The following is an 18,283-nucleotide window of genomic DNA, read 5'->3' on the forward strand; positions in this document are numbered from 1 at the left end:
ACTTACTAAGTAGTTTGTCAAACTACTGATTACTACTTTTTTTCTCTCTTTTCAAAACACAAGTAATAAAGAAGAAATTCTAAAATGGAAACATGTCTTCAGGGAAATTGCCAAAGACACCAGAAAGTCTGCCACTGATAACGAGATTTTTAACTATTCATCAATAGTTGTCAAAGCTGAATACTCTGAACTTTACAGTCTTCTCTTTTCTTTGATCAATCATCAATCCTTTTCTCATCCTTCTAAATTTGACTGCAATTCACTTCAATAATCACATTTTTCCATCTAATTTTATCTAACACACCTTTCACTTTCTTGTATCACAAAGAATAAACGAAAGAATGCTTAGTTACATATTTTAAACTGTAGTTACACTAGCTACTTTAGAGTCATGCTAAAAGGAAAGGCCTCATGCTCCCTTGTGTTGACAATATCCATACTGATAAACCAGTCCTTACTTTAATAAGGATTTCTTCTGTTTGGTGTCCACCAGGATCAATACCTATATCTGTATTCACTATGTAGCTTTATAACAGTCAAAAAAGCAGGTATGGGGAGAGAGAAGACAAATTTGGGTAGATTTGTCTTTCATGGATAGCAGCGACCTATGCTGAACAGTGTTTTGCAGATATATGGCTCTACTGTTCTGATCCTGTGAATAAAATCCATGCAGATGGTTTATGTGAGTAGAGGAATCCTAAGCTAACCTTAACTGAATTCATCAGGTTTCCACACAAACAAGCTTTACTGAAGAGAGCATTAAATCCTGTTTTAATAACAAATATGTGTGAAGTCCCTACTAAATATTAAGAAATTACTAAAACTTCAAATTTATTCTCAGAATAGTTTAAAAAAATGCAAAACCAAAAAAAATGCACCAAAGTAAAACAAAACCCCCACAAAAAAACCCCAAACCACAGCCCCCCACCACACAGGCAGGAAGTATTTATCTGTTTCACAAACAAAGTAAACTGGCCATTTCACAACTTATTTCTCAATACATGACCTAAACTATTCTTTTAGAGTCATGAAGGTTTCAGAGTTACATTCCTTTTGTATTTATTGGCCTCTCATACATTTTTCGTGGTACAGTATTTGGTAAGCATAGGAAGACTTCTGGCAGTTTTTCACATAGCGGCAGAAAATGTGTTTCAGTTCAGATCTACTTATCCTTGACTTCAGCAAGAATTTTTTCATCAATACCTCACACTAGTTACTAAACAACAGGTCATCATCTACAGCATGGAATTTTATGCATAAAAATACTGTAAATTCTTACCTGCTGCAAACTAAGAATAAGTGTTTTAGCACACTGGATTTTGTCTATCTGTCTTGTTTTACTCATCGTTTCTTTAATAATATCACCGTAGTCATTGTAATACTAGGGAAAACAAAGAGGTTAACTATCAACATTAGTTTTGAAAACATTACAACTACTATATTCTTCTGAAAACAAAATTTATTTTAAAAAGAAACATCAAACACTATCTAAAGGAAAAAAACCCCAGTATGTTCATGGTTACACCGAAATTACACCTAAACCACCTCTGAAATAATAATAATTTTTAAAAAAATCAAATGCGGAAAGAATAAACCCACTTTTTGTTCTTGCAGTGAGTATTACTTTAGAGGCAGAATGACCTATTTATCTTCAAGGCCATGACACATTTGTTAATGACATGTGTTCACCCCTTCAGGGGACAAGATTAGAATCTAATCTTTTTAGTAACTCCTGTAACTCTGGTGGGGAGTTTTATATTTTCTCTGCTGAAAGAATGCACTCACAGACAGCATCATAGCCATAATTTTTCCAACTGAGACAGCTGCCTGTTCAGTTCTTCAGGTATTTCAGGCTTAAGAAAGACCCAATTAGATATTTAGGGGATAAAAACATATGTAGGACACTCAGACAGATAAAAGCAGGCTACCCAAATTTTAAATTTTTAAGGTAATCACCAAGGAGCAAAGCTTTATCATATTCACAAGATGAGAATTCATATTAGTGTGCAGCTGTAAATCCCATGAGCCAGAAGAGTCTTTTATATTTAAGATTGAAACAGATATAAAGATAATGGGGGGAGGGGTAGAGGGGACTCAAACCTTATTTCTCTTCTACAGAGTTTAAACTTAAATTATTTGATGAGGCTAGACATCATGGAGTTGATCTTTGGAAGAACATTCTCAAAAGGCCTACTAAACTAATAGGTGAATTAAAAATACACCATCAATCAGAATAAGAAAATAAAACCAGTATAAACAACATAAAAATAATTAGCAGGTTTCATTCATCCCTCTCCACCACCCACACACTGGAACTGTGAAACTCATCTCAGTAATTTTTCCCTCTACATACAGAAAACGGCCTACAGCACTGGAGTTTTGAATTCCTCATATTTTGAATCAGTTATCTTGTAAGGTAAACAAATAAGTTACAATTAAAAACTCCACAGCCACTGTATTCTATTTGTTATAAAGTATCACTACTAAGCTTCAAATTTACCTTCATATATTGCTTGAAAATGTCCGCAGCTGTGTTCATTTCCACCACAGTATATACAATGAGCTTACAGAAAGCTGCAAGTAGGTTTCTTCTTTTGTGCAACGCTTCAATTTTGCTGGCTTCATCATCCTGCTGTCCATCTAGAAAGAGTTCAGAACAGGAAAACTGTTTGGTTTAAAGAGTCCATGTTTAAACATTCATATATATATAAAACTGACATGGGCTAACGGTAAGGATTCAGAAAAGCAAATCTCAGTTCTGATGACAATGCACTTCACTGTCCACTGACAAGTCTCTTACCCTGATACAGAGACAAATATTTGTGCCTTTTACACCAAACCCTTACTGCGATTATCATACATGTTCCAAATACAGAAAATGGTTTAATCAGCTGTACATTTAAAAGCCAAACCTACCGCTGTGCCCATGAACATCTCTCTGTGACAAAACAAAATTAATCAAAAAAACAAACAAAAAAACCCAAAAAACCAACCAACCAAAAAATCTAACAACAAAAACAACAAAAACACCACCACCACAAAACCCCAGAAATGCACAGGGAAACAAATATATTAGTTAGAAAACAAACAATAAAAAGGAGCCTTCAGTTTTGTACAAACCTGCACTATTATTATCATCATCCTGATCAATGAAGACATGATCTAAAATAAAACTGAGTAGTTCAGATTGCAAGGAAGAATCAGGAGTGTAAACAAGTGGCTCCAACATGTCACGTCCTCCTGTCATAATCTGATGGCTGAAGATCATCAAAACATCACACAGAATTGTGAAAGCCTGTTAAAAAGAAACCTTAGTAAATACTTGCTTGGAAAGCAGATTTTGTTCAGAATAATGTATTTGCACTTTACAAAATACTTAAGATCTCAACAGAGTGCACACAGGCCACTGAAGTCCTACACAACTGCAAAGGCCAGCTGAAGTCAATATGCACAGCTTCTCACAGCAGGTTCCTATATCAAGGCTGGGTGTCCAAATAAAAATATTGCACAGATGATGCCAACTAAATATAAAAATATTGCAAGATTAAAACATGAGGAGCCTGAAACTCCCAAATTCTGCCTGATGGATACTACATTAGGTCACTAGAGAACTTTGTGGACTCCAACCACAGTAGTCTCTTTTTTGCTGTCTTTTTAAAAAATTGTTTCAATCACATTTGTTTAACAGCTAAAAGCAGAGGTTATTCAATCCTTTTAAATCCTAAAGTGCAAAAATCCAAAAGTGCAACCACCTCTTCGTTTAGCTGGCTAACTTGTGCATCTGATATCAGATTTAAATGTCTGTACCCCAGTGCCCCAGAAGGATCAAATATCTTAGTCCCTGACACAGAGACTGACACTCCAAACTAAAAGACCAAGGCAACAAACTGCTTAGTGCTGCACCTCCTCATTGACTCTAATCTCTCATGTACTTCCATGAACGGGTCTGTTCTCTAGCTCCTCAAAGTGAATATTACTAATTCCAGGTCACAAAAAATACACATGCTCCTCTGAAGTCCCTTGTGTCCTTTCACGAGATGAGAGAAGGCAAGTGGAACCAAGGCTATTGCACCCTATGTGACAGGGGCCCTGTGTAACTAGGTAGTTCTAGTTTCCAGAGCATTCAGCAGAGCCTGAGAGTCATACAGCCTCTTAGACAGACCTAATCAGATCTTCAGTAATTTTTGTTACTTGCACTTTCACACCCTACACCTTGAGACTAATACTCTAGATACCTCTTGGATATAGAATATGCCTATTAAGCTCCAGGAATATTCTTGTTCTAGCAAGATTTTCAAAAGCTGTAACTGTGTAACTCAGTGGACCAGATTTTCCACTTTAACCAGGTTATTATTATCTTCAGCAGCAGAAAGGCTCCTGGCTTTCTATTTCTTTAATTAAACTGTCTATCTAGAAGATAATCTGGTCCTACCCCTATAGAGACATACTGCATTTTTTTTCATTTTAGCATTCTAAAGACTGTTAAAGGCATTTTCTTAGCATTAATCCTTCTATCAGTAAACTGTGCTCTTCAGTGGAACCTTAAAGTCCTGTGAGTGTCCTGGCCAAAGAACTATTTGCCCACAGACTGGAAGAGACTCAGTCCCTACAGTTTAATCATTTCCTTTGACTGTTATCCTCAGAATTCAGGACAAGTGTTTCCCAATATCATGTCTCAGTTCTTTTTAAAACAGAAAAAAAAAATTAAGAACAAGCCCCAAAACCTTCATGCCAGCATTTCAAAATAGCCAGGACTCTGAAGAAGTAAGGAATATATTGTGTTATGGAGCAACAGAGTTAAGGGGAGGAAGGAAAGCTGCACCTGCACACCTTTAAAGACAGAACCAAATAAATAACTTCTCTCTTTTAAATTGCTGTCCTTAGCTCTTCCAGTTTTGAGCCTATGAATCCACAGCTCCACAGGAGATGTGTGTCATTAGCACATGGCAAGCAAGAGGTTTGAAATGGAACTCTCCCACTTAACTTACACTCAGAAGGCTTCTACAGTGCACCTGCAGAGTCATCATTTAAAGAAATGAAAAGCCCCTCTGCATAAAACATTATGCTGCCTCAAATTACTCATAAGAATCAAGTTTAAATTGATTCTGAAATACTATGTACATAAGGAGGGCAAGCATACAAGTACAGTATGTATTCACACTCCGAGGGCATTCAGCCTGAACATCCACGACATCACATTCCCACATAAACACCAAAAATATTAGCAAGAAGAACTTTACAACCGCTTTAAAAGTACAGTATTAGAAGACTGCAAGTAACAACAGCCACCAACCTGTTCCTTAACAGCAGTGTTTACATTGGTCAGGTAGTGTTGACAGATTTGACAGAACACTCTCATCTGCTTCTTCAGACGTAGAAGATCCTCCTTGAAAGAGAATGATTTAATGTAAGAGTTTTGCTTGTTCAATTTTATAGTCCCATTCAGTGTATGCACTTTCACACAGCAGTCCACCACAGACCTTAGTGGTAACATTCAAGTCCACTGCATTATTTTAAAAAGTCACTATTACAAATAAAAACAGCAAGTAGCAATTTCCTTAATTTTGTCATTGTGTGGAACACAGAAGAGATGGCAGTTGGCATGGAAATCGTGTTATTTATTTTAAAAAGTAGTGACAAAAAAACCCTCAGAAACAAACCTAAAAAATTTAAACACCTCCCCTCACCCCCAAAAAATTGCAGAGCAAGCATTTTTCTCTTTAAAATATCTGTATTTTCAGCCTAAAGGATAGATTTTAGGCAGCTGTTCATAACTAAAAAAGACAAGCCTACATGGCATTATTTTATTTTTTTAATTAATTCACTGATTTGTGATAAAGTGGAATAATCAGATGGGAGTTGGTTTTCTTTCCCCTTCATTGGAAAAAAAGGTAGCTTTATGCATTGCAACAACTTCCCAAAAAGTAGATTACTGTCCAAACAAAGTATCCAGTTGGTTCCTAAGTACCACCCACATGTGTAACACAGGTAGTGTTCCTCAATCAGGTGAAGATTTAGCCCCAGTAGAAACTGGGGAAGTCGTAATACAAGACCAACCGTGTAACCAGCATCAGTCCAGACAAACATGAAATACATGTGAGGAAAGTTTAAAAACTATGCCTGCAATCTACACTGAAAGGAGTCTCTCTCTCCAAGAAAGAGGGTAACACACTGGGTACAGCACATTGTTTAATCTCAACAGGATTAACAAAAGCAACTTCTGCTTCTTGACAGGAATTTAGGTATAACATGATTTTACAAGTCCTTTTCTACACAAAACCTTTTCTCTCAACATTTACCATTCAGATGACTACACTGATGCTAAGAGAATTATACACAGGAATATTTTCTTTCCTTTACACTGAATTATTTGTTTATATTTTTATTAAAACAGAACCATTTATAGAGTCTTTAATTTAGTGCATGTATTATGAAGCTAATTCCCATACTTAGCTCACAAACCTGTTCACAAAGACCACAGTCAGCAGATGCTGACGTTGTCAGAGGACAAAAAAACCACAAACCAACCAACCAAATCTTTAGGCACAGTACGTTTCTGTCACTTCTATTTCTGTGGGGTTTTTTTGCTATTACATCCCACTTTCATTGAACTGAAGTCAACAGAACTTTTATAAGTACCTGGATTCAGCAGCAGTCAAGCAGCAAAATATCACAAAATAGTTGTAATTCATAAGTTAAACCAATGAAAGCTCTAATTTACCAAACTTTATTACGCAGGAGCAAAAAAATAGTCTCAATAAGAGACCACTTTTCAATTAGGTTCTTTTCATTCCTGCTGAAAGTATTACAAATTACATTTTGCTGCAAAACAGCTAGGTTAATCTTCATTTCTAAACCAACTTGTCAGTATTTAGCTCATCTTCTGCCATTAGGCTTGTGATAAAGCTTTAATCACTGTTATGAAAACCTCCAGACTGCTGTTTACCCTTTAGAGAATAAGGTAACAAAGCCTCCAAATCCTTCACACACCTACATGTGTCTCAACAATCTCTGCAGCCACTTCATATCTGACATTTGGGTTTGGAAATGTTAAAAGCCATTAAAACACAGATGGGTAAATTAGGCAGTCAGTGTTCAAGTGTAAATTAGGCAGTCAGTGTTCATATTTATCTATCACACCTTCAGAATGTAATTACTGAGTGGACTAAAGAAGTCTCATCAGATAGGGGAAAACCACCATAATCTGATACAGGTGTTCTCAGTTATTATAAAATCATTAGTGCAAGTTACATAGCACAGGTTTCCACTCCTGCATCTACCAGAAGCTTGAACTACCACACCCTAAAATTAAAAAAAATAATTAAAATAAAAAAATGTATGCATCCTCACATTAAAGTGAGGGTACTGCAATAATGGATTATTAATTACTCATACATAATTAATGTCATGAGTTCCCTTTGTTTTCTCTCAAGTAAATTGCGACAGTCATATACAACTTCTTTTTCTTATATTAATTACAAACATGAAATTCAAAGTGTTTAAAAAAACTGAAGAATTTACTTGTCTCCTCTCTGACATAAAGAAAGGCATGTTAACAGTAATTCCAATAACAAAGTGCAACTCCAGCATAGGTTTCCAGTAAAAAAGCACTCTTCTTACAGGACTGTAGAAGGTTTCCAGAAAAGGTATTTTTGATCACAGCTTTTTCATTTTTTTCAATTTTTGTTAGAGAAATCATTAAAATGGTTCAGCATTTACAAACTCCACTCTAAACTACCTAGAGCTGTCAAAAAAGACCTTTTTTCATCAGGCAGTTGACATAGTGAACCACTTCATCAACTTCTCCAAGCAGTGTTGGATACAGAAAACCTTAATCCTTCCTCCAAGATTTTTCAAGAAGTGAAATTAGAAAGATGACATTTGCCAGAGCTTTGCCCTTCAAGATTACTATACATAGAACCACAACAGAGCCTCTCATCACTCCCTTAAAAAAATCTGAAATTTAACTTAATCTTTTCACGTCTTTATTTAACAACAGATTCAAAAGACTGATGAAGAGTAAAGTAGGATTGCAACATACTGAGCAATAGGAATACTATGATAGTGTCCAAATTCTTAGATCTCACTGACTTGTCACTGATACTTCATGGTTTCCAAACAAATTCAAACCCACTATTGACAGCAGTGAGGCTGACTATACTGTGTTTGATCATTTTCATTTTACTCCTTCTTAGTATTGTTACTGTGCCTGATAGGTATCACATTTATTTACTATTACTTTAAAATTCTGTCAAATTAAACATAATATTGACATTTAAATAATAAAACAATTAAAGGTAATACTAAGTTTGTAAGTCAAGAATGTGACTACTTAAACTATGAATTCAGAACTTATTAGAATAGCAAGATTAGGTAGGTATCAATATAAAGAAAATTCCCAGTCTTAATTCCATCACAGTTCCCACTTGATGACACTTGCAGCTACGTACAAATGTTTATTTACTAATACAACTGGAACAAGGCATACCTTTGTGGAACTGCTTTCAGTAACTTTTGCTAGCTGCCAAAGGATTACATAATGAGTACACTGCAGTGCATGAATAACAATCTGAAATCAAAAGGAAAAAAGCATTAGATGACAACGACCAATAAAAGAGAGCAACAAAAGCTATTTGTTGTTGTGCCTAAAGAACACATTTTAACTACTGACCTGTTCTGGCATGTCTCCATTTTCAATGCCAGTTTTCAATAGCTTGTAGTTGCAGCCAAACAAGTCCCATCTTGATAAGTCATGAGCACTGGAAGCATTAGAAATGAAGCAAAAAATATTATTTAACTAATACTTTTTCTGCAATTTGAGGTTAACAACTACTAAAAGCTCAACTGGTCTGAAAAAAAAATTAATAGGAAAAAACCCAACCACTAAACACCTCCCAAAACATGCACAAAATAAAAAAAACCCAAAGCAAAAAACCCCCATGAAGTTGCATTAAAAAGTAAGATATATTAAAAACAAACAACCCCCCTCACCACAAACCCTGATACTAATTTAAAAACAAACAATCCCCCACACTACAAACCCTGGCAGATGTGTGCAGGAAGCCAACTTACTTGTGAAAAGCAGTGATTCTCTTCAGTGTTGACAAGACTTGATATGCATCATCTTCATCAGGTTCCTCCCCCTATTTAATAAGCATACAGTGAGATGTCTTAAGCAGTGTAGTCTAACTGACCTGGGGAACTTACTAAAATCAAACACACACACACACACACACACACACACACACCCCAACTGGGGGGCAGGAGAGGGTGAGGACCTGATTCTAAATTGTTTATCATGTCACATTTGCTTTTAGGAGAGTTAGAGAGATAAGGCAGTAAGCAGCTCATATCTAGAGATGGAGTGATCTTAAATGTCTTTTCCAACCTAAACAGTTCTACGATTCTGTAAAATAGCAGCAGCAGAAGACAGAGGGCAGGGGGTGGGGAGGAAGAAGGGAAGGGAAAAAAAAAAAAAAAACAACGAACGGAAAAAGCCTAGGATGGCAGAATACAATGTATAATGTAGGTGCTTCTATTTTCTCTGAAGAATCCAGCAGAGGCCACTGTCAGACAAAAGACACTGGACTAGATGGGCCACAGGTCAGTACTTCAATCTTACTTGAATCACAGGAAAAAAGTCTTGGACAGAGGTAAGGGAAGTGGTTTATTCTGATCTTCCCATAAGTTCTGACAAACTTGCATTTAGTGAAAAAAGAGTGGAAAAAATGAAAGGGTAAAAAGGGTATCTATTTGTACATAAGATAAACTGAGGTCAAGAAATGCCTCTTTAGTCTAGCAGAGAGATAATGCCAGTTTTACTATTCTGTAGTTGCACAACTCTGTCAAAGAACTAAGGATTTCAACACTTCCACCACAGTATTTGTCATTTTCCTTCAAGCCAACTTCTGACAGCTCATTTCCTTGCTTTACCTCTCACTCTTTCTTTTCATCACAAAGGGAAACAAATGGGTATATTTCTTGTTTAGGATTTCTAGAGTGGAGTTCTAGTTCCCAACAAAAAGCAAGAGAAAAAAGGAGAGCTTGGTAAACTACATGCATCTAAGAAATGTTCAGAATGAAGTTGTCAAAAGGACACTTCCTAAGCTCCTTACCACAGATGAAGAGGAGAAACAAGTTTTGTCTGAATGTCAGAGATCCCACAGTGAAGTTAAATACTCTGTTAGAAGATTCTCACTTTTCAGATCAACACAGTGTGGGAACAAAGTTATTTTTGATCTACTAACTGCATCTGCTTGCATTCAGGAAGGGAGGGGGAGTGTTTTCTACAGATTTTGATATTTAAAAACAGCAACATGCAACCACAGGCAAGACTAGATACATCTGAGGAGAATCCTAGTAAAATTACAATACTACAACTCTCAAAAACGTAAGCCTCAAAACCGAAGAGTAAAAGGTTTATGTATTTAATTATCTAAAACTTATCTCAAATTCCCAAAGGACTCTTGTCAAAAGGAGATCAAAATAAAAGACTCACTGTCTTAATCTAAAAGAACAGTGTTCACACCATCACAGCAATGATACTGTGCTCTCGAGTGCACTCCACTAAACAGTTTTGAAAGTCAGAGGGAAGCTCCCATCCTTAGTTTTGACTTGCAGAGAAGGGCAGAAAAACATACTGAAAATATTCACAAGGGCAGGAAAAGTTGATCTTGTCCATTAAAATACCTCTTGCAGGAAGTCCTCAAGAAGTCGATTAAACTTGTCTGCCAGTTCATCTATTAACTGACTTCTTGCAATGTCAACCCTGTTAAAGATCGTGAATTCTTCATTACAGAGAGCATGGTAGGTTTTTGAACAGGCTTCCAAAACATCTATATCTGTGTGCTTCTCCACAATATCCCGGATTTGTCGCAGTAAGGCATCCAAATGCTACAAGGAAGATAAGCCAAAGAAGAAATATGCATTTATATATATATATATATGTACATATATATACACACACACATTTTTAATAAACCTTAAGAAATTTTTTAAGGTAAATTCCATTTATTACTTTTGTAAACTATGATGCAGAACACAAAACACTTCTAGAAATTTAGTGAAGCTTCTGAGAAATTAAAAGTCTATTTATCAAAAATTAAGTAGGAGCTTGTCAAAGACCAAATCCACCAATGTGACTAAAAATTTGCAGTTGTCGGTATGGTCTTATCTAATGCTTGAATTTGCAATGACAACTGAACAACACAGAAGTATTTACCTCCCACTCACACAAACATATATCTGTGGTCCTGAAAGCTGTATAATTGAAGATTTAGTTTCATAACACTCTACTGTTGGCACTGAAGCCAACTTCAGCTGTTCATATATTCCTCCCCTCAACCTCAGTTGCTCACTGCTGCTCTATCACTGTTGGCTATGCTGTCAACTACACATTTTATCACTTTTTGATTCCAGTGATTTCCAGCTACTTGTTTCACAATGTAATAGAGATGAGAACAGCTTCACCAACTTCATCATCATAGCACATAAAATGAGAGCAGTAACTATGTTATTTGTGATCTGGTAACCTTCCTCTTTTTCTTGCAATGATGATGGTGGTTTTTGAGTTTCACTGATAGAAAATACTGAGCTGTTTCTACAAGGTTTATCTGTCAGACACCATATCTCAAATATAACCACAACCCAGCAATTAATGTTCTTGACTTAAGTTCATCTAACTTGCAAGATTTTCTGTTAAAACTGGCCAGACAGGCCTTAGAAAACTCAAACTTTCAGTATCTCTAAGAAGCACAGCCAGTCACAACTCTCAAATCCAGGTTGCACTATAAGTAAGGGTTACAATAAATAAAATCTCTTTTACTCAAAAAACACTCCTAGATTTGAGACTGAAATTCCAGTGACTAAGTCTAAATTCTGGGACTTTTCCTTTTATGTTAATGTGTGGATGTTACTGTACCTTTTCTAATCGCCCCGTTGTATAAATTTCCAAATCAAAGTACTGTGGCAACTGCAGCAAGTTGGTGACTTTTTCTGCATCTACAGAATACTGTAAAATTGGCAAGAAAAAACGTTTAGATGAAAAAGTCTTGCACAATATAATTCATTACAGAAGAGTAAATATAAACAAAGATTATTAAGAAAAAATTAAAACTCATGGCAAGCTGTATCATTAATTACAGAAATACACTTGTGCACATCCCAGCAACAGTCCATCAGCAAGAAATGGAATTAAACCTACCTTTGCTAGCAACTGAGGAAGTGCCACTGCAAAAAGCTCAGTAATTTTTGTCCTGTCATCCAACTGGGTTTTCTTTTCCTTTGCTGTCAGCACCTAAAATATTGGTATTGTGAGGATTTTACAACTAAAAGTCCTGGTGCAAAGTTCCATTATCTTTCATAAAATTATTATTAGGTACACAGACCTATAATACCGCTGTAAAATATCAATATATGAAGCCAGAGAGGGAAGTGTGCAATTAAAACAAAGAAAAAAAACAAAACAACATAATTCAGCATTCAAAGAATGCAATTCAAAGTTAGTCCTAACACATTTATTATCTTGAAAACAGAAGTGATAACCTAGAACAAAAGGTTTACCTTTCCTGCAACAAAGTACCATGACTGGAATGACAATATAAGAATGGGAACCCCTTGGCTTACTTACAATTTTTAATGATATTTACTCAATTGTCAATCCTATCTTCATACAAGTTTTCAATCTGTACTTAAATGGGTTTCTTACCAAAAGATGCACCAGTCTTGAGAGAAGACTGCCTAATTCCTCAGTAAAAGAGGCTGTCTAAACTCCGTATAATCACAGAAAAGCCAATTGGTGGACTGGCATCCTTCCAAAAGACTATGGAGTGTATTTTCCTGCCCCTCATTTTGCTCTTTCACACTGAAAATAGTTTTACTTTTTCCCAAACATTGATTTTTGTCCTCCTTTCAAACCAATACTGTTTTCAAAAACAATTTTTATTATCTTTAATAGTACAAACAAATGCAGTAGTTCAAACTGTACTAAGCACATGCCAAAGTCCAGACAAAGCAAACTGGCCAGGATAGCCTCATAAATGGAGGCTGTGGAGACCAAAGATGAATCTGCCATTTCAGACCCTTCAGCAACAACAGCCTACAGTCTTTTCCTTCTTCCCACATTGGTCCCACAGAGCCATTCCCACATCTCTAGATGAGCAGTTTTTTGCTTCCTACCCTTTTCCCTGTTCCTCTTCCCACAGGAGGATGACATTCAGCCGCTTGCCGAATTGTACAAAGCATTATTTCAATCAGTGCGCTTTCCTGTCTGTCCGTTAAAGCTGAAATTTAAGAAACAGATGTTAACACACAGCTTGATTTTTCATTTTCCACAAGGATCAAGATATGTTGGGGGTTTTGTTTGGGTTTTTTTTGTTGGGTTTTCTTTTTTTCTTTTTTTTTCTTTTTTTGTTTGTTTGGTTTTTTTGTTAAAGGCAAAAAGACAGACATGTAGACCAACAGCTCATTTCCAGAGGTGGGGGTGGCAGACAGGTCAGAGAAAATCAGTACCTTATAAAATGACACCAGAAAATATTGAAAAATATAGGGAATTATCACTGGATGAGTCACAGGTGGAACAAATACTAAGTTTTATAATCATTTTACTTCCTTTCCATTTTTCAGAGGTCCATTTACTAAGACCTATGAATTACAGAATTATGCCAGGGGTTTTGTTTGGATCTACTGTAATTAAAGAAATTATGGCATTGCTCTATATGGTAGTTGCAACAACAAATTAACCAATTTCACAAGCAACTTAGTTTCTTTAATGCCAAAAGTGCAGCCTGAACGTGTGGAACAACAAGGCAACACTGCATGCTTATTCCTTTTCTTTTCTTCTAACCATTATTCTTTGTGTCACACCTCCATACCAGAAGGCAAGCTCTTTCTGCTCTTCCTCACATTTTATAATTGGTAGTAGTGACTTCTTACAGCCACAGAAACACAGAAAAATATATGGGGACTCATAAAAGTAAACATCTTGTTTTGTTATTTCAAGACTAACAGACACTACACAGCAATATAAACAAAGATCTACAAAATTCTCTTACGTTCTTCTCCATTGAGAGGCTCCTCCAGCAGAAGACTGTTCATACATTCCCAGTCCTTCAAGAGGTCTGTTGCACAGTCCCACATGCTGTCCACAAGATAAGCAGCATGTTCGTGCAACTAAAATGAGAACAGATGAAGTATTTTGTCAGCAATGAAGTTCATTACAGAATTATAATACAGGGTATTTCTCACACTTGGCTCTTGCCTGTGGCAAAAATACATAGCAAGTTTTGCAAGCTCTCTGGTTAAACAGATGATTTTCACCCCCAATTAACTTTTATGATGAATCCAGACCAACAGCTACAAGGAGTAGAGCTATAAAATCTGTCAAAACTTGGGGGATAGGTGGGTAGGGGTTGGGGGGTTTTTTGCTTTGCTTTTTTCCCCTCTTCAGTTTTAGATTTGTTAAATTACAATTTCTTTACATCCATACATCAGCATATTTGTCAGAGTAGCACTCACAACCTGTCTCAACACTGTGTAGTGACAGATGCTTCAAATAAACACCACACAGAACAGTCCTTTAACCAGGTTGCTCAAACAATAGGAAAACCAGGACAGATCCACAGTTAACCAATGAGTGGGGAAGAGAAAAACAACATAATTAAATTTTAAAAAAATTAAAACAAACCACAACAACAAACACACACACCACAAAAACAAGGATATCCCTGAAACCCAACTTACTTCACTTTCCAAAAAGAAAAACACTAATGTCTTCACAAGATTAGCATTTGGACTTTGTCTTCCCCTTCTTTTAAGTATTCCATCATCTTCAGCATCTCTGCGGCTGAAAAGTCTAAAAGAAAAATTATTTCTTGACAAGTTCCTTCTTCATTGACTTCACCATAGTCAACTCACATCAAGATACAGGTTTTTTAAACACTAAATACCTTGTTGCCTGGCTCCACATTTTATTTTGAAAGGAAGTAATTTGGGACAAGTATAATTTGAACAATTTCATATATGCATTTCATATATGCTGGATTGATATTTCACTGACTGATTCCAGTGGAATGTATAATTATAACAAAATGCTTTACAAACATCAGTGATAATTGCAGGTGCTCAAGGTCCTATACTCTTTAGCAAACTATATTTTCTGAACCTGCCTACAGGAGACTTTAAAGCAGCTAAGAAATATGGAAAGAGGTCTGAGATGTATTAGATGGAAACTCTATTTTGTTCTCCTAGACACCTGACACATGTTGGATTTTTTGTGACTTTTTTAACCAAAAAATATTTTATGAAATGGTTATATGGGCCAATGGGGAAGAGGGGTGTATAGGGGAGGAACTGCAAATGGGGAAACACTCGTTATGATGCAAGCCCAAGTTTTAGGCCCCAAACTGCATGAGAGTTTTAAGACATTTTACAGGAAGGATGGGAAAAGAGAAGACATAGGAGCATTTTCATTAAATTCCCTGAAGGTACAAGCTTCCAAAGTGCAGCCTTCAAAACTGCTTTCTATTTCCCATTCAGAAAAACTATAGCAGCTCAGAAACTACAGCAATGTTACATTCCCACTTCTTTATTAAGGCCATTCTATGATTCCGTTTTTCCTTTTCTTAATTAAAAACTAATAAGAACCATCGTATTAATGCACACAAATGCAGAAAAATCTACAGGAGCAAGAAATTAACTATAATTTCTTCATCTTACTTTTTATAAAGAAATTCCCCTGCAGCAACTGCTACTGGCCGATGAGCTGAATAAACCAGGTGGTAGACATTTTCACAGTCTTCTGCAGTCAGAACTTCTTCACTACTCCTAGGGGTAGGGATGGGAAGAAGGAAAGAAAGAAAGAAAAAACCAAAAAGGCTGAGTCAACAAAGTATGAACTCTAATGAGGGAGATGGAAATGAATGAGAACCTACACCTTTTCCTTCTATTTATCATCCTAAAACTTCCAAAGTCTTCCTGAACCAAATATACTGATGAAGTATGAGCTATTGCTAGAAAGTTATGCTCAAGAGTTGAACTACTGCGTAATGTTCAATATATTCCGTGTTCTTAATTTCAAACATTCCAAGAGAGTTTCTAACTATGAGGCTGAATTCAAAGTTCCTAGCCCTTACACCTACTGAACTGGGGGAGATAAGTAGTAACACTGTTCTAGACAGATTACTTTGGAAATTCCAATTTTTTTGAGTGTAAGATGCATAGACATTTCTATAGCCTTCAGATTATCTGAAGTGTCATGCTGCTGGCCTCACCCGCAGGGATGAGAACCACTTTCAAGTTTCAGTATTTGTTGTATGTCAGATAAGGAAATATAAATGTACTTACTGTAAAACAAGAGTGAGTAATTTTATTGCTTGGACTGCAACATCATATTCTTTGTCAAGAGTCATAGACACAATTCTATCCTAAGAACACAGAAGAAAGTATTTTTGAAGAGGAAAGAAGTGTAATGCAAATTTTAAAAAAAATCATACATACTCAAAAGTAAGAAGTTATACTAACCTTGAACCGACTGGTGAAGAGTTCCAATTTGGAATTAAGCTCTTTATTATAGTAAAGCCCTTGCAAAGCAGTTAGGCATTTGAGTCTTACTTCTCCTTGCTAAAATAAAATTAAAAATTGAATTAAAAGTTAAGTATAGGATAGAGATGTGATCTTCATGTCATACAAGACAAGTTTCTTTTACAGTCAGAATTAATTCAAAGACAAAGATTAAACACTGTCACAATATACTACCAATAATCATATTAATGACATAAGAATATAACCTTGTTTGCAACAAGGCAGTGAAGCAACAAAACCAAACAAAACCCCCCAAGGTCTTACTGCAGTTACCATCTCCATAAATCAAACTACACCTGCTTTACTCTTTCTAAACACTCAAGATATTTCTATCATTGATGACCATATCTTGCTCAGTCAGAATTACTAAGCAGATAATGAGAGAAATATTCCTCCTGAAATACAAGATCTACTTCAGCAGAAAACATGTTTTAAGGTACAGATGGCCTCAATCAGTTTCTACCACCCCACTGCCCGAGGTCATTGGGTTTTTACATCAAGCCCATGAACAGCACAGCAACACTGAGCATCCTTCATTTTTTTCACTTAAAACTCAATAGCTTGAAGTTTCCAATCAAGAACTGGGGCAATGTGCTGACTCAACAATGAGTCAGGGAGTATTTGTAAACTATATCTATTGACCCCTCCAAGCAGAGAGTAGTCTCTAGGTGGTAGCTGGTAATAGCAGCTTGAGGCACTCATCAGCACAAAAGCAGGTTTTTCTCGTGCTTTTTACAGCTATAAGAGAATGCTAGAGAGTTTCTTAACTTGGCAAAACAGAGAACTGCCAGGCTACAGGACTGCATTTTGTCATGACATGCATTAATTTGAAGTAGTTAAGTACCACAAACTACAAGTTTGCATAAGCAATAAATAAATAGGAAAGACCGTTTGCCTACAAATAACAGTTCCTTAAAAAATCACTATGCACTCACTAAAAACATTCAAAAGATTCAAGTCTGGCTTATATGTATTCTGAAATGCCAGTGCTTCTGAGTGATAAGGAAAGCAGTGACCAAGTCATACAATTAAGAGATCCAAACCAAGTCTGGCAAGATCAATAACCTAACCAAGGAGTTCTATGTCTTGGTTCTGCTCCTTTTGCTCAGTGCAGTTTACCTTGTCATGCATAGTCCACCCCACATATTTTAAGTAGCTGTCATTAAGAAAGGCATCACTGTACATCTTCATCCATATTCCGATCTCCTCAATGCAGATGGCTCTTATTTCAGCAATTGCATCTCTGTAGAGGGAAGTGGGGCAGTAAGTTCAAACAGATGGATAATTAGAAATAACCTGCAACCAGTTTCCAGAATAAATTAGTGATGCTACATGTTACTTACTCAGAGAAACTTACCGGTATCTATGCACAAAAACACCTTTAAATATTGCATTCATCATGTTTTCTATTTCATCCTGATTTTCTTGAAGCTGAAAGAATGTAGAGAGTACATAAACAGTGAGCAACACTTTTACAGTCAGATCAGATGGTGCTGATGCCAGACAAACTAAATTAACATCTACAAGTGTGACCATTAAATCCTTTCCTGAAATATTCACAGATTTGTTTCATAGTACAATATGCTCTTATTTAAGAAATTGTATCTACCACAGCATACAAATTTTAGTAACTCTGACCACATTCCTAAAGTGTAATAAAGATATCTGGAGTTTCTGAAAGGTCCTTCTTAATTTATTTTTAAGA

General features: G+C 36.1%; 1 protein-coding gene across 5 annotated transcripts in view; it reads right to left on the minus strand.

Moving 5' to 3' along the window:
* Window positions 1–18,283, minus strand: part of STAG2 (STAG2 cohesin complex component) — a 72,802-nt gene that overhangs the window by 8,351 nt on the left and 46,168 nt on the right. For all 5 annotated transcript variants that reach the window (XM_085060429.1, XM_085060425.1, XM_085060427.1 and 2 more), the window contains exons 9-26: window positions 17,936–18,009; window positions 17,698–17,821; window positions 16,519–16,617; window positions 16,342–16,421; window positions 15,715–15,822; window positions 14,740–14,851; window positions 14,052–14,169; window positions 13,177–13,280; window positions 12,203–12,295; window positions 11,921–12,010; window positions 10,690–10,893; window positions 9,073–9,143; window positions 8,672–8,759; window positions 8,489–8,569; window positions 5,294–5,386; window positions 3,121–3,295; window positions 2,501–2,640; window positions 1,280–1,381 (exon numbers count right to left, since the gene is read on the minus strand). In XM_085060429.1, the coding sequence (XP_084916555.1) occupies window positions 1,280–1,381; window positions 2,501–2,640; window positions 3,121–3,295; window positions 5,294–5,386; window positions 8,489–8,569; window positions 8,672–8,759; window positions 9,073–9,143; window positions 10,690–10,893; window positions 11,921–12,010; window positions 12,203–12,295; window positions 13,177–13,280; window positions 14,052–14,169; window positions 14,740–14,851; window positions 15,715–15,822; window positions 16,342–16,421; window positions 16,519–16,617; window positions 17,698–17,821; window positions 17,936–18,009 (1,956 nt within the window). The remainder of the gene's footprint in view (window positions 1–1,279; window positions 1,382–2,500; window positions 2,641–3,120; window positions 3,296–5,293; window positions 5,387–8,488; window positions 8,570–8,671; window positions 8,760–9,072; window positions 9,144–10,689; window positions 10,894–11,920; window positions 12,011–12,202; window positions 12,296–13,176; window positions 13,281–14,051; window positions 14,170–14,739; window positions 14,852–15,714; window positions 15,823–16,341; window positions 16,422–16,518; window positions 16,618–17,697; window positions 17,822–17,935; window positions 18,010–18,283) is intronic.

Source organism: Lichenostomus cassidix, chromosome 4A (assembly GCF_008360975.1).
Source record: "Lichenostomus cassidix isolate B80296 chromosome 4A, HeHo_3.0, whole genome shotgun sequence".
Classification (NCBI taxonomy): Eukaryota; Metazoa; Chordata; class Aves; order Passeriformes; family Meliphagidae; genus Lichenostomus; species Lichenostomus cassidix.